Source organism: Ceratina calcarata, unplaced genomic scaffold (genome assembly GCF_001652005.2).
Source record: "Ceratina calcarata isolate Rehan_Ccalc_2016 unplaced genomic scaffold, ASM165200v1 scaffold180.2, whole genome shotgun sequence".
Taxonomy (NCBI): domain Eukaryota; kingdom Metazoa; phylum Arthropoda; class Insecta; order Hymenoptera; family Apidae; genus Ceratina; species Ceratina calcarata.
The window spans coordinates 340,423-356,591 of record NW_017139431.1 but is presented as its reverse complement, the minus strand read 5'-3'; the positions used below and the strand labels follow the sequence as shown (position 1 = coordinate 356,591).

Here is a 16,169-nt window from a genome sequence, read left to right as displayed (position 1 = left end):
CACCTTGGCTGCAACGCATTTTGTCAGTGGTTTCCTCGAAGATCTTGAAGCCTCGCGAAAGGGCAGCGGTCTGTGGTTCAATCCTCTCTTTTATCGAATGTATGTACCCTCGATTCTTCAAATAGCAAGTCCCACGAAAATTGTAGCTATGAGTTCAACGGTCACTTCTCACTTCTTTAGCTCGTTCGAACAGGACTTGGAGTCGGATGTAGTTTGGAAAGAACTTGGTTTCGTTGAAAAGATCTCTGACAAAGATTCGTTTCGTTATTATTACGTTAAATGGGACTGTTGGTCTCAGCTAGTGTCACTGGACACGGAAGATACGTCTTGAGTTGCTTTCTAACGACTATGGCTCACACCACTTGATAGTGTCTTGGTAATCGAAGGCCTTCGCCTATCACGTCGTCACCACATTTTCAGAATCCTTCGTTCCATGGTGCCGTTCGAAAGATAAACTTGATTCAGGAGGAAAAGACGAGGCTTCGTGGAGTAAAACCAAATGGGAAATGTGTTGTTCCTCGATATTCACCAAAGTCTCCTCCACGTGAGAAAAGACGAGTCTCTCGAAGAGGTCACCCAGAAATAATGTTTCTTGACCAGATGCTAAGACCAGGAACCTTCCGTTTGATTTTTGCCTACTGCTTCCTTCCACTTGCGATCCTTTTTTATTTGTTATGCATTAGCCGCAAATAGAACGATTAAGATCTTTCAAAAAGCAACAGCCAATAAATTTGAGCCATTCACGAGCTAATTTCGATTTTTGATATTATGAAGAATTTCTGTTTCCAGCGTTGAACTTAGGGAATGCGCAGTTATATCTGATAACAATGACTTGCTCTTGCTTCGTAGAACACTGACGTTGGAAAATTGTCGATTCACAAACGAAGAAAGTATTCCTTTATTTGCGAATTGTCAAGTATGCGACGAATCCTCTGTTGATAATGGTGAATCTTGATTCAGAACCAACTGCGGAAGGAACCAAACACTTGAGCTTCCTGATACAGTTGCTTCCCTCGTATTGTTCTAGTTAATTATCGTTGCGCGCTCAGTTCTACCGCTGACCGACTTAAACCGACTGAGACGAACCGGACAGGCGGATGTCTTTTGGATCTCAGTCAGACCCTTGTGAACAACGGCGGACAGTAAATTGTGCGACACTGACGACGTCAAAAGTTTTGAACCGAATGCTCCAGCAATGTCTTGTGTCTAAGAACGATCTGGGTATCTGATCCAATCGCGACCGCCGGTATTAAAAGGCTGACCAATAGTGTCTACGCTGGAGGGTCGACCCGACCGTCAATTGGAACCACTCAGTGCTGATGAGCAAAATGTGACTCGGCTTACCTCGTAAAATCGTTCCGTATTTGGTCGCCTACTGAATTCGAATTTCGATTAATACCGGATTCGTAGTCTTTTCCCAACAAAAACTGACCAAACGTGATCAAACTTGTACGGGATCGTGTAAGTCTACACTCTATTTTTACGGCCACGCTCGAATCTTTGCTATCTGCGAGGATGATGGCGACGTTTACCTCGACTTAACGAGCTGTCGCGTCGTAAAAGACGCCTGTTTGCCACGTGGATTAATTATTTTGCAAAAAGGTTATCTCTGCCTTCTCGGCTTATATTTTCGTTCCAAAGCTTCCAATGAAAATCATCGAACCCCTTCCTCAGGTCAATCGCAGAACGAACAAGTGGTAAATGTGGAAAAGCGGTGCGTTTCCGGATGACGTTATTAGAGCCACGTGCCAGTTGGTTCAACGATGAACGTGGAGTAATTCTTGGTCGTTATAAGAGCTTCTTCAGAATTATACAAAAATGTATTTGAATAGAAATAGTATCGAGATTGCGAAAGAAACGACGATTTACGATATTCGTTCTTTTTGTCAAGTGAACTGCTAGAGTGTTCTCAGGCAGCAAGCTTTAAATTTCGAGGTGGTTGATCATAACGTTGTTTAGTCCCAGAGAATCGACGAGTTAAACTAATATCGGAGATGCAGAACCTGGAACAATAAAAACCATGTACGTCCACGGAAAGAGAACACCGAGGTGATTGGAGAGCTCCTTGTTAACGACAATGAATAGACATAGATTTCATCTTGTATTTATTCTGATCGTTTAAATAATTCACTTGTACAAAATCGTGTCTCGTAACATGTTATCGACATTGATTCACACGAAACTTTGTCTATCGGCAATTGTCGGCGGTTCAACACACCGAAGCTGTGCTGAAGCGACACACATCCTGCCGCTCGCCGACTGGCAAACGAATCGTTGTGCTTCCTAATTCTCAGTACCATCGTGTTCTCGTCTATGCGTCTTGCCCGCGTCGTACATCCGTTCAGCAAAGCTGGCCAGCTCAACGGGGTTAGACGTCTGAAGTTTCGCTGATTGAAGTTAATCCGCGAGGTCATTGTTATATGCGCTACTCGCTTCCACACAAATTGAACCGTGCATGTCTTGTACAGGAAAGCTCCGCAGAACTCTACAAGCGTCGTCGTCATCGTACGAACTGCGCACGACCGCGACCGCGGAAAAGAACTCCGTAGGAAGCTTTCGACGATGCTGGTTTCTGGCGGTCCTCGGAAATCAACGACCACTGACGAATTACTTCGCGACCTTGTCCCTCGCTACAGTGAAGCGAATGAGACTTTATTCTCCCGGCGAGCTAGGTTATTCATCCGTTGGACAACTATTCGTTCTAGAACTATGACACTTGCAGAACGTACTGATCGACTCGCGTAATGGAATTATTTTCAATGTCGTCAATTCAAACTAAGACCTTCCTGTTTGATTTGTGCAATCGATAAAGTGAATTTGCCTCTCAATAATTTGTTTTACAGTCCGGGTGGTTAAACCGTTCCTCAGACCAGCGAGTATAGTTTTTAGCAGTGATGTAACGGCTTAAAACGACTGCCTTAATTAATGAACTGTCAGTTATCTCTAAGCGATGTTCGCCTCTTGGGGACAGACACATGAACAATTACTAACAGTTGAACAAATTAGATTCGCGTTTTTTATATTGTTAGGGCATGTTGCGACATCTAATTAGGTTTAATTAGAACGATACAGGCGCGAAATTGTTAAGGAAAATGATTTTTACTATCAGCCGGTTGGGAACGCGTCATTGTATAATAGATGCGAGTGTTAACTCCTCGCGTGAACGAAGAACCAGCAGCAGCGTACACGGCACGGGTACGGATCTCTATTCCTGCAAATTATACTAAGACACCAAGGTCGTACCTATATCTGCCTAGTAATGGATGAATGCACGTTCGAACCACGTGTAACGTCTTCTACGTCGTCAGCTTTTGATTGAAATCATAAACCGGTTGTTACATTGATGTTATAGCATCGCGACTCGGCTAAACTTACTTCGAGACAATGCCAGGGACAAATCTTTCGTGGGTGTCATTACCAAGGGTCAAAGGAATCATGCATGTTGAAGTGCATGGACAGAAATACAAACGTCTCTGTGTTTCGGTAACGTTTATCTGTGAAAAGTACAAACGATCTGTAACAAGACAAGATTTTTTCCCTTCCATTTCTACGATGGTCATAATATTCCGTGAATCGTTTAGACGAAAATTAATTGCAACGAACACGAAGAATGAGTCAATCCATATTTCTGTGCTCGATTTCCTGTAATACATGTCGACATTCTTGCTCCAGGATACCGCCCCACACTTGGTACCGATGATTCAATCTCGGCGTAGCGTGCAAGACTGTCTTTGAGCCCAAAACGCCTGCACTCTGATTAGGTACACCGTAAAATATCCTCGAAACTCTAGAATGCAGTAGCGCCATAGCGCAAAGAGGACAAGGTTCTTTGAAAAGGAACGTCCAGTATCCCGTACATAAGTAAGGACCACATTTTTCAGTATTCGTTGCTTCAGTCTGATCAGATCTGTCTGAAACTACTGTCTTCGTGGAATCATTATTCTTCCGCCCTCGCCGATGTATGATGGATTTCAAAGATTCTAACTGTGGAAGAGTAATTTTGGACAGCGATTTCGGGTAATAAAGCGGAGCCTCTTCAATATATTTCCTTTTGATTCCTCTTTCTTTGGTTACATCATCTTTCGCTTCATCTTGATCATTGGAAGTAGAAACACGTAAATCATCCGAATTTTGTCCCGACTTTTCGTCCCATTTCCAAGCTCCACCACCTTGGAGTCGAGCAACAAGATCTACAGCTAACATAGCTGCATGCCACATTGGATGTTGGTCGATTTTTGAGGCGGCAACCGCAAGAATCCTTCCATCCTCTGGATCAACGATCAATGCACTGCCGTTACAATTCGAGTCGCCGACAGCTTCCAACCTGGCTGTCTCTATCGCGACATTCATGTATCCCTCTATAAGATCCAATTGGTGTTCTGTGAAAATCGATCCATCGACCAGACATTCAATGTTAGGATCAGGGTGAAAGTTCAAGGGCCAGATCTTTGAAGCCCGTGCCGCTTGAACTTTGGTTCTTGCTGCTCTGGCTGGTACGCTCAATATTTGAAAGTCATCTTCTAATAAGCTCAAGTTGAATCCTCTTTCCTTTAATATCGTCTTCAGATTGTCTGAGGTTAAAGTACGTTCTTTGCTAGATTCTTCCACTAGGTTTGTCATATTTAAAGGCGCCAAGAGTAGTTTGTTAGATGAGCAGCGTTTCAGGTGATGGAAACCTGGCAAGATGGACGAAATGCTTTTAATAGCAGTCGAGGTGTCCTTTTTCTGCTTAAGTAGACCCACATAGACGTCTTCAAGAGGCGGATCGTCCGTGAGATCTGAGCCTAAAATCGGTCTTGCTGTCCAACACCGAGCCGTGGCTTCCAGTTTTCTCTCCTTGGGACACTTGGCCGAGGCGATTGCCATCTTCCTGAAAAGATGGTGCCTTCACTTTTCGTTGGTATACATCGTCGTTTTCGAATCTCTATCTTTGGTTTCTTTAATAATTCGTCTCTTCTATGAAACGTGATTTTCGACTATCTTATTCTAGGCTTGAATCCGTGCTGCAGATATCGGTACACGAGAGGCGGAAGAACGTTCACGGCAAACGTGATTCGTGGGAGAAACACAGTTCGTGGCGGTGCATTTGGTGCGGTTCGCAGGAGGAGCAGCGATTTTAAATTGCTGTCAAGTTGGGCCACGGTCGGATCGATTGTCAGAGTTAGGCGCAATTGTACGACGTCGATCTGCCAACGGGAGAATAAGGTCTTTTGTTGCCACGCCGTCCCGATCCTGTGCCGATCGCTTTCCAATTTAAATGCGAAACCCGTCGTGGGTTTTCTTTACAATAACGTCGCATCATTCTCGCTTTTCTCAATCTCACGATTTTCTGTGATTTTGTGATCAAAAGAAGAACAGATATCGACATGAATAATGAATTTGGCGTGCGGGTGACCCATAAGACGAATGGAGTTTACGAACTCCCGTCTTATCGGGAGGTGTTGAAAAGAAAATACAGGACTATGGGATAGACTCACTAAGACTAACAATACATTTGGAAAATATTTGTTAACGCTGCGTACCGTATCGTATTGTCAGGAGAATGAGACATCATGCAAACTGGGTCTTTTTGAGGGGAGATGAAGGGATTCTTTCAAACTATTTTATAATTTCAACATTGAGCGTAGGCATTAAAAAAAATTTTTAATGCGCAGTTTAATTTCGTATTGAATAAATGTTTGCAAATTTTAATGAGTTAGTATCGAAAACGTGATTCAAGTGGCTTGGGAAGTCGCATCTTAAAGCGTATTAACTGTCCACCAAGAGGAAAATATGCCATGGTCGGATGTTCTGTGAATGGATAAATGAGTGCACAGGACAGATTAAATTATAAAACGTTCATAGCGTAATAGCGAGCCGCGAGTACGAGGTTATTGTTAAAGATGGTCATTAGGCGAATGATAATTTTATTATGTATCACAGTGAAGAACGCGATGATCGTGTGAGTTTTATTTCAACTTGTTGAAAATATTGATATGCAAATATGTATGTGATTTATAGCTAGATGTTACGTAAAAGCATGTTTTATTTGTTTCCTCTTTCATGTTTCTTACCATCACAGAAACTTGACACGTGCGAGGAAGGGCAAAAAAAAAAATAATTTCCGAAGTATTGGAATCATTCATTCGAAATATAAAGAACGCAAAGTTTGCAGTTTTATGTTGGTTGGTGATAGAGGCGGAGGCCGAATCAAGTCAAATTTCGCGCCTCGTTACGTCAACCAAGATGGTGTGGCATATTCGTGCGAAGCATGTATCTTATATAACAGAAAAGAAACAATAAACAGATCCGAGTGACGCAGCACGCGTGAACGTAAACTCGACAGGCGAATGCACTCGGTCAACACGATCAACGCAATTAATATGCTGACGTAATAAATAAATTCTAATCGATCGAAATGTTGGCTCTCGATCGGGAGGTGGATTTTTTAATGGATCCTGTTCACGTGCCAATATGTCTTCCCTGGCCTTGAATCGAGACATGACACGCGTGTCCCGCATCTTTCACGCTTGTCAAACAAAAACAAATCGACCGGATCGGGAAAACCGTGTTTCGCCGCGGAAAAAGTACGACGATCGTGACACAGGCGTGCGTGTATTACTCTCTGCGCAACGCAGTGCAGAAAAATCGATGAAAATCCTTACCTGCTGCTGTATGAGAGCGTACTATCCGACGCCTGTTTTCTGCTCCAAATTCTTTCTCTTTTAATGATGAACAGATGGATCGGTCATCAGCCACACCTTGCACACCTTTCGATACTTTACACACGAAGCACGACACAAGAATACTAGGGAAACGCACGTGAATATATCCGCGGAGATGGACGTTTACAGGAGGTCGACTTATACCTGCTTCGCGATTACGAGTTATCGGCACTATCGGCGCGTCCTCTGCCGGTAGTCAGTGCAAGTTGGCGACTGGAGAGGAAGGGAAACACAACCGTGCTACGCTCCTTCTCGTTTCTCTATTTTTTCTTATCAATACGTTTTAATTCTGTTATTGACATGTCGAAACGACTACTCCAAATCTTCGTGAACACCGTGAAGCGATGATTCTCCTTTGATCTACGATACGTTTTATCTATTTATACGTAAGTAGTCACGCGATCTTCGACATGCTCGCGATCTCTTGTGTTTACATGTCTACATTGTTAGATCGCGATTTTCAAATTGATCGTTTGTTCTTTTTATATAAAGATGATAAAAAAAAGTAGAAAAGTGATCAATTCTTATTTTATTGTTCAGTACGAATACTCGGAGACGTTTAAACAACGATGTGAAGAGAATCATCCAACTTAGTGATGTTTGGCGCGAAAGTGGATTATGGCGTCATCACCTCGCGAGCCGTAGCAGATGAGCTTGTCTTCAGACCTTGTGAGTACTTATTTTATTCATAATTTCCAATCATCTCGTTCATAAGTTGTGTACCCTCTTTGATCGATGCTTTAACATCGCTGCGAAACTTTTATATTCCCATCAATTATTATTACGATTATTTAACTTGTGGAAGATACTTCTTTGTACGAACGGTAGATAGTAGTTTACGGTGCGGAATGATTATTTTATACATATCTTCTGATATATCATGTGAAGACGTTCGTGAGAACGAATGTCGTTTGCCTTGACCGTAGGAAAGCGACAGAAAATTGGAAAATCGGAGATACACTAATTCAATATCAAGCATTTACGTAACGATGTAATTTATACATAGTTTGAACGATACGCAAGTTTAGGAAAGTCACGAGTGCAGTCTTGTTCAAATTAATCGCGTCGGTTTATGCAACACATCTAGCCGTCGATGTCCGATTAATGATGCGATTATTCATGGAAAGTTCGCATACGTCTCCGAGTTCTCAAAGTACATTAAATACGTAATTGCTGCATCGTACAGGTATTCCATCTGTTCCTGAAATGAAAATGGACGCGAATTATACTAAGTATAAACTTGAGGCACAGTTTTCAGAAATATGCTTTGAATAATAATTCGAGCCGAATTACCAAAGAATTGACGAAATCGGGCCGCGATTTTCTGATTGTGCGAATTGCCAAACAAACGTCGCATTCACTTTCTATAGTCATTCTTTTTAGCAGGAAACTTAGAGCTAAATAAAGTCCGCAGCCGGTTACGCCGTCGCTAATTAAAAATAAACATTTTAGCGTATCTAGCGTTAACTGTTTGATGTATACGAAGATATTCTTGGAAATTTAATGTGCTCTTACTGGCAGAGAACAACGATAGGTCCCTCCTCTCTCGATATTCTCATCGCTGTTTTCCACAGCGTTACCAGCGACATGGTCTCGGGAGGATCTTGGTTTCTGCCAGCTTTCCATTTGGTAGAGCACAAAATTGTTACCTCTTGTTCCGTAACAGGCTTCTATTGTCATATAAAAAAATTAGTAACATTCCGCTTAACGTATCCGCAAACTTTATAACTCACTTCCGAATTATCGATCAGTATCAATCCTTGTGTCGTATAATGTTCAGATTCAGTAAATTCTTTTGCACGAATGTTTATGTACGGCACCGGTTTGAATTCTCCACATGGAACAATGGGACAGCATGTCTAAAAAATATTCGATTTGACAATACAGAATTCGTAAAACTACGTATTGAATATTTTTATTAAATACTGTATCTGTCAAATCTGGTGGTTGTAGTACGATGATCAGTTCCACTTTATACTCAGCGATCATTCTCCAAAAGTCGCTAAATGTCGTGGGCATCGGTAACTGCGTGGCTAGGTACTGATTCTGCAATCTTACACCGTCTACGTAAACAGCGGCTATGTAATCGCTGTCTTCGTCTGTCGGCGGATATCTCTTTAAATATAGTCTGTTGACATTCGCTGCGAAATAATTGTTGCGTTATTGCGCAGAAGCGCTATTAATATAAGAATAATTAAAAATTATCAGATCATTTTCGAACCTGAAACCAATTCTGGAAATCTGTTTTTGGCAAGGTTCCGTTCTGATAGAGTTTGCTGATTAGTCGGTGGTCGAAGAGCTTTATCTTGCCAAGTTACTTTTTCTAAACTTTTAAGAGAAATCCTCTTAATATAATTAGTTATGTATTTTCAGTTTCTCGAGAAGTTTTTATAACACTCTTTTTTATACATATACGTTTTATATACATACAAGAAAATATTAATCAATTGCTAAGAAATACCTATCTCGTTGAATTTCCAAATGTTCTTTGAGGCTTTTAATTTTTGCTGGTAGAGATTCGTTACATGGCAAAGAGGTGGGTAAAGATAGTAGACTCTCCACGAGTATTAAATGCGCTAACAAGTATTGTTGTTTGTTGTCCACCATGTTAGGCCTTTGACTTCTAATCACCTTTGCTTCCGAAAATACGTCTATTACCTAAAAGTATTTGTGAACTGTGGCATTGGATTCAAAAAACAGTGCGGGGAATCTATGAAAAATATTTCACCCCTTCTGCGGCAGCCCGTCGGAGGCAAATGTCGCATAAAATAATAGTTCCAGTTCTACCGACACCTGCGCTGCAGTGGACCACAACTGGTCCATTTCGAAGTGGTGTTGCCAAAAGCTTCTTTAAATATGTTACCACCGAATGCGTAAATAAGGGTATGCCATGATCTGGCCACGCTGTATAATGCAAGTGCTCGATCTAATTTTTAAACACCATCGGAGGGGAATTTAAGTTTGGGAATATGCAAGTACAATTTTGTTCTTTCAAGTTGAAACTTTGTGTTTTACCTTACGAGCCTCATCTCCATACGATACGTGCAACGTACGGATCGTATAATGTGCAAACACAGTGTTGTTTGCATTGAAAACAATTATATCGCCGTACTTTTTCTTTTTCCCGGTATCAGGCCAATATTGTTCACATTTTGTCTATACGATATATGAAAGATCCATTCGTTAATTAGCTGAATAAATCTTAAACGTAAAAGTTACCTTTCCCCCTTCGACTAAATTCGCAATCATACAAATCACGTAAGCCTCTTCCTGCCAGACCATTCTCCAAAAATCGATGACTGTATTAGCTTTTGGTCCTTGCGTAGCAATATAGAATTTGTCTTTTTTGTAACCCTGTAAATATGCCACGTTTTACATTTCTTAAAAATATGATCAATTATAATTTGTTACATTAAATTTTACTACCTTGATGTAATTAGCGTTAATGTAATCCGAGTACGGATCGTCTGGAAGTTTTTCCAATACTACACGATTCTCATCGTCTGTGATACATCAATACTAGAGTCATTCATTAAAAATTGATGAATTAAAAACAATAATAATAATTACATACACGCTATGAGATTTGCATATCGATTCTTTGGTTTGTTCTCTGCCAGCTTTCCGTACTCCCATGGTTTTGTTTGTCCTCTTGGAAGTGTCTTTTACGAAACAGGAACAAACAGTTCATATCGCTTATCTTATATAAATTCATGAAGTTTATCGTACTGTATAAAATTCTAAAACTGCAAAATAACTTACGCTGTATTGCTTATCCAACAATCCAGAATCAATAACTTGTCTCACATAGTCTTCGAAATCCTTCACCTTTACCAGTGACATTCGTTCTTCTCTCTGATGATTATTAATATCGTTCACATTCATCGCGTTGCCGTCGTGAGGCGTGCTTACGCGCGAAAGAAGTTCTTTATCCGACAAAGTAGAAGCGCTAGTTAAAGATCGACTCGAACAAGACGGATTCAATTTCACTTCGGAACTTTTACTATTGTATACAAAACCCGCTTCCCTTTGTAGGTCTACTTTTTTCGAGGATCTTTTTCTCCTGCGAAGATTTGAAAAATAATTATTTCGTTCAATTTTGAATCCTGTAGAAAAAATACCTTTGATAAAAATAAAAAATCGTGGCTCCGATGATAAGAATTATCGTGATCGGAATAAGCCAAGCTCCGTGTTTTTGCCTCGGCACCTCGCCGATACGAATCGATGCTGTTTTCGCAACTATACCGTTCATCGATTTTTCATCAGTTAACACAACGATCGCTATTACGTAGGATTCGGTGGGCTTCAACGGGCAATTCCTTCCACTGCCGTAAATCTTGTTGTCACCTATTACAAACGTCTTACCAGCAAGCTCATCGTTCTGCGCAGAGGTGAAAGTGTATTCAGTTTTGTTTTATGGAGCATGGATGTATATTTAATTTTGTGCAGTACGGATGAGCAAAATGAATACTTACGGGGAACGAGGCGGCGTACCACGCTTCGTCGTGATGTTCGATGCCTGTTTTTTCGCTTAGGTAGGCAGGGAGTTTCTCATCGGTGCATGCTTGTGAACCTTTTACGATCACGTGCATTGTACTTTGTTTCGTGTCATTTAAAACTTTAGGAATGTGTAACAAGATCATCGAATCTGAATCGCGTACGTCTGCTCTCAACTCATTTTCGAATTTTATAGCTAAAGACGTTTCTACTTTTGTAACTTTTGTTTCGCCGTACACTTCCGCAATCGTAACAGCTTGAATGGAAATTTTATAAGCAGACGAGGGTAATAGATACAATTTTTCGTTGTACGTTAATTGATATTTTTCGATTTTGTATTCATGAATGACGCCTCTTTGGGATTGATTAATTTCCATTCTAAGATTCGACGATATCATTTGAACGCTGATTATGAATTTCTGAAGGTGCTCCCCTGTTCTCCAAGGATGGGTCCAGGTCAGGTTCACTACACCGTCCTCGAGATTCTCGACGAGGAAAGTCTCTGGTGCTTCGGGGGTAATATCAGTCCAAGTAATTTGCACGAAAATCGCGTCACCTGGCATTGACACATTTACGTTCATTGCTGAGACCTGAAACATATTTGTTATCATCATTCGAGATTAATAATGGATCTTGTTCCAATCACTGGCAACTCCCTGCATACACTAATGTATTTTCTTTCTGGATCAAGCTGTTTAACAGTCGCACAGATGTGTGTACTCCACAGATCACAACGATCTGCTGCTCGTATCTCCAATATAGTTTTGCAAGTCAACTGGCATTGGCTGACGATATAACTTGCTAGCTCTCCATTCATAGGTGGTTTTGGTTCTAGCCATCTTAAATGCACATGTTTAGTTATGAAATCGGTTTCATAAATTTCGAGGGATCTTACTGGTGGCGGAGCTAGTAGAAATAAATTTCGACCGTCACATATCCGTCATATTTTTATAATAGATTCGTGGGATGTGTAATCTGACCTTTAGGGGGAGTAGTAAATGTCAGGCTATTGTATCGAAGTGGATTATATTGTTTATTATAATCCCTAATTGCGTAAATCCGTGCTTCGTACATTTCGGAGCCAAGGAGGTCACTGTCTAAGTTGAGAGAATATTTTACAGTTTGTTTTATAATAACGTGATTCGCCACCGCTTTGCCAACACCAGTAATATTAATTCTTGCGATAATAGGACCGGAAATTGTAGTGCAATCCTGTGGTGCATCCCACATGAGCACGTAGTCGTGAAATCTTAAATTTGTATAAACGGTCGTTGGCATTTCTAAAAATATCAAACTAATTTAATGAAAATGTTAAGCTCGATAAGACTCAAGTGTTGCAGTAAGGAAGACACGTTTACCTGTCTGATTAGTAGAGAATTCTACTTGTAGTTTTAATCCGCGGTGGGAAGTATAGGCTACGATTTCTGCGACGTAAGACGTATAGGGACGCAGATCTGAGAATGTAACACTATGAGTCGTGGTAGAGATAATGACACTGTCGTTTTTAGGCGACTGAATCTTTAGATCATCACAGCCAAAATACGTTTTGATCTTGAAACAAATTAACATATTATTAATTATTTCATGAACATTCGTAATTTTATTTAGTTACCTGCAGCGCAACTCTGTATTCTCGTATGTTTCCATTCGGATACAGCGGGGGATACCATTTTAATATGATTTCCTCATTTGATGTAAATATCTTACTAACATTCCTTACTTCTGACGGCGCTGTTCATATAAACAGACATATTTATCTCAGGCGCTATAGCATCAATAAATCAAATTAAGAAATGCAATTACCTCCGTCAAGAGTGCGAACTTGCTGTGAAAAGAGAACCGCTATTCCTTTGCTAACCGTGATTTTATATAAGGTGTAGGGTATCAAATGTGTAAACTCGTACGGTAATTTAGTCAGGCTTCCTCTGCTTATTTCAGTACTTGTTTCAATATTCTCAAATAGGAAGTCGTACCATTTACTTGGACAAGAATATAAGGGATCCTAAAACAGTTGTGTTAACTAATACCGTACATTTCTTCCAGATGAAATAAATAATTAATGACATACCACTTGTTTATTCTTTGTTAGTGTCAGACTAGTGTTTCCTACTTGTATAACGAAGTTGGTGGTTGCTGAATAAATTCAGAATTTTATTTCCATCATGAAACCGCTATGCTTTACTTAGAGATATATTAAATGTAAGTATAATATGAATGATAGCTTACAAGCGCAACGAGTTGCGAAATTGGCCCATTCTCCGTGTATACTGTGATTGTTAACCGTTAATGTGCAAGAAATTCTGTAAGATATACCGGGTTCCAAACGATCAAAGTAGCCCATTATTATCGAACTATTATTCGAGATTTCATTATAATCTCCAATTTGAAGCATTCCTGCTCTCTAATAAATCAATATAATTTTTAATACTGTGGCGACAGTAAATTCAATTACCTATTAAACGTGTTTCGATTATTACCTGTAGAACATATTGATACCCGGAGGGTAATAATTTGTATTCTTCTTTCATCGGAAGAATCACGCGAACGACCGTTTCATTAATAAAATCAATCTTCGGCGCCGATGGGGCGTCGATCCCTTAAAAAACATCTGTCAGTATTTACATCGCATGACCGCATCCTATCAATATATCGTTTCACTACCTCTTTTACAAAAGGGTGGTACGTAGAATCGTTTAGAATTGTCGCAGCCAGTTGTACAGTAGCCTGTTAGGAAATCACAATTGTCTTGAAGACACAAGCCGCAGGTTTCGTTGCAACCGTACCCGTACTGACCGACGTCACAGTCTGCAATCAAAATCTATTAACAAAAAGTGTCGTCTCTCGGTACTCCACTTTATAGTGCTCGGTCTTTACAAGAGTGGCAGTCGGTTCCCAGAAATCCTGCTGGACACGTGCAACCCTTTGTATCGCAAATTACTGTTCCTCTGCAGTCAGCATTGTTCTCCAAGTGTTCGTAGCAATTTATAGAACAATAAGGTCCCACCTTACCCTTAGGACAAGCCGTATCATCTATGGGAATCATTTAAATTTCGATAATAATCTCGGAAAAGAAACAGTGTGCGATACATTACCGAATACTTGATCAATTTTAACATCAGACACGACATTAACGAGGATGCTCTCATTATAGGACAATTTTTGACACGTTACGTTTGGCCAGAAATATTTATAATCATGGTAATCTTGCGTAGCTTCCATGGTACTGTATCTTAAAGTATCTGGTTCAAAACATATTTATTAGAGTAATCGTTAATTGATCTATTTGTTAATTAAACTTTATCGAGCTAGTGTAATAGAGACACACCTACTGGTGGACACTTGCGAACATTTGCCACGGCAAACAGTAATTCGCTGAGGGCCATATCTTCAACGCCCGGTATTAGTTTAATTTTGACAGATTTTCCCAAGTCAGCTGAAATTGTTTTATTGATTCGAACGTATTGCCACGTCGCCAGTTTGTGGACACCATTTACCCTCGATCCTTCTACTATTTCTAAGCTCTCTTGGTTATTTTCACGAATAGAGTCAACCAACATTATTTCCATCTTACATTCCGCACACAGACCAATTATTAATTCTATGCAAAGGTTCCTAGACTTTATGTTTAAAACAGGACTTGTCAGTTCCGATTTTAAATCGGTCGTGTAAAAAAAACTATCTGAAATACATTACGTTATGTAATTATATACATCATATTATTTGACTAATCGCGATCAGATCTGAAACGAATAGCTTACATGTATGAAATCGGAAAAGCATATACTTGGGACTTCTTACGAATAAATTATAAAAAGAAGTTCTCTCTCGCGACCGTCCATCGTTGTCTATATACGACATCAACAGTTTTTCGGTATCGTAAACTGAAATAGTTTTCGAATTTTCGTCCCACGTGATGATAAACGTCTTCCATTCAGTAGCAGAAAGAGTCTCGTACTATATTGCAATGGATAATAATGTGATTTTAGTTGTACGTAAAAGGAGATTCAACATACTTTATTCAAGTATAGAATAATTACGAAATAGGAAGCTCTAATTTGAGCACACGTGGGCTCGATAGGAAAAGTCATAGGCTGTGGTACGCCCATCGCACATTTTCGGATTACGGATTCCTTGTTGGACCATCCACCGATAATTATCCAATAACAGAAATCTAAATTATACTGTTCGGTGTCACACAACAAAATATGAGCGTCCGTTGATCCACGAATTGAAACCACAAATGTACCAGACTTTCGTAACTTGTATAATAGACGATATTCGTTCAGACTGCCAAAATTATTATACTCCCTGAAGCCTGCAAATTTGATCGTAAATGTTAGTCTTGTAGTTTAACGGAGTCACCGGCAAATTATTCAAATCGAACCTTCCCACCGCCGATCAAGCACTGGACCCATAGGCGTTTCACGAGAATTTGTTAGATTCCAGCCTGTGGCGTTCCAGGTTTCCATACAATTATCGTGCGCGTTTAAATCGCAATCTATTTCCTCTTTTTTATACGCATTCAGATACTGAAAGTCTTTGATATACGATTATTCTAAAGTTGCAATAAACTCTTTCGTTACGAACTTACCAGTGTTTCCGCCTCTGTCGGACAACTCATACGAAGGGTACACCCAGTTTAAATTACTATTCCATATTAAACCTGCACCATCATCCTCCGCTACGCATAAGAGTTTTCTACTGCTATGTGTATACCTCGCAATTGTTTCTTTTCCTTTCAACACTGTCAATCGTCCAGAAATTATAGTTTGTTGCGCCACGATAAATAGTAACGCCAACACGTTCATTGTAAATTGTTTTACTATGCACAATGCTTTCAGATTATCACTATCACAATAAAATGGCTTCGGTACGATTAAAGATAGCCGCTAAGAGGATCACGATTAAGTTTTGTTGTCATACTGTCAATTTAAATCATGCGACGCAGCAACCGATGATCGCGCTCGG

The 16,169-nt window shown here is 40.2% G+C and overlaps 2 protein-coding genes across 9 annotated transcripts; both read right to left on the bottom strand.

Moving 5' to 3' along the window:
• Nucleotides 1–171: 171 nt before the first annotated feature.
• On the bottom strand, nt 172–6,916 carry LOC108632962 (putative inactive tRNA-specific adenosine deaminase-like protein 3). 5 transcript variants are annotated; one of them, XR_003388714.1, is made up of 3 exons: nt 6,645–6,915; nt 2,219–4,870; nt 172–2,003 (listed from the first exon to the last, which is right to left on the bottom strand). XR_003388714.1 is itself a non-coding variant. In XM_026810954.1 (2 exons), the coding sequence occupies exon 2, from the start codon at nt 4,864–4,866 to the stop codon at nt 3,616–3,618; it is 1,251 nt and encodes a 416-aa protein (XP_026666755.1). In that variant the 5' UTR covers nt 4,867–4,885; nt 6,645–6,916; the 3' UTR covers nt 2,089–3,615. The 5 variants fall into 5 exon arrangements, 3 of the variants coding, with proteins under 3 accessions (XP_026666755.1, XP_017893345.1, XP_026666754.1); XR_003388715.1 differs by lacking the exon at nt 2,219–4,870 and having other exon boundaries at nt 6,645–6,902; XM_026810954.1 differs by lacking the exon at nt 172–2,003 and having other exon boundaries at nt 2,089–4,885; nt 6,645–6,916.
• Nucleotides 6,917–7,210: 294 nt separating this feature from the next.
• Nucleotides 7,211–16,166, bottom strand: LOC108632961 (receptor-type tyrosine-protein phosphatase T). 4 transcript variants are annotated; one of them, XM_026810943.1, is made up of 31 exons: nt 15,793–16,166; nt 15,586–15,738; nt 15,239–15,516; nt 14,960–15,155; nt 14,527–14,880; nt 14,294–14,440; nt 14,076–14,231; nt 13,863–14,006; nt 13,679–13,797; nt 13,428–13,602; nt 13,270–13,334; nt 13,005–13,203; nt 12,814–12,932; nt 12,560–12,752; nt 12,182–12,481; nt 11,866–12,107; nt 11,180–11,791; nt 10,826–11,085; nt 10,467–10,767; nt 10,279–10,366; nt 10,131–10,207; nt 9,924–10,058; nt 9,720–9,860; nt 9,433–9,630; nt 9,166–9,362; nt 8,926–9,032; nt 8,631–8,845; nt 8,438–8,563; nt 8,220–8,374; nt 7,998–8,133; nt 7,211–7,905 (listed from the first exon to the last, which is right to left on the bottom strand). In XM_026810943.1, exons 1-31 carry the CDS (start codon nt 16,007–16,009, stop codon nt 7,822–7,824), a joined length of 5,889 nt encoding a protein of 1,962 aa, XP_026666744.1. In that variant the 5' UTR covers nt 16,010–16,166; the 3' UTR covers nt 7,211–7,821. The 4 variants fall into 4 exon arrangements, 2 of the variants coding, with proteins under 2 accessions (XP_026666744.1, XP_026666745.1); XM_026810944.1 differs by having other exon boundaries at nt 15,586–15,730; nt 15,793–15,909; XR_003388712.1 differs by lacking the exons at nt 7,211–7,905; nt 7,998–8,133 and having other exon boundaries at nt 8,283–8,374; nt 8,438–8,535.
• Between the last annotated feature and the right edge of the window lie 3 nt (nt 16,167–16,169).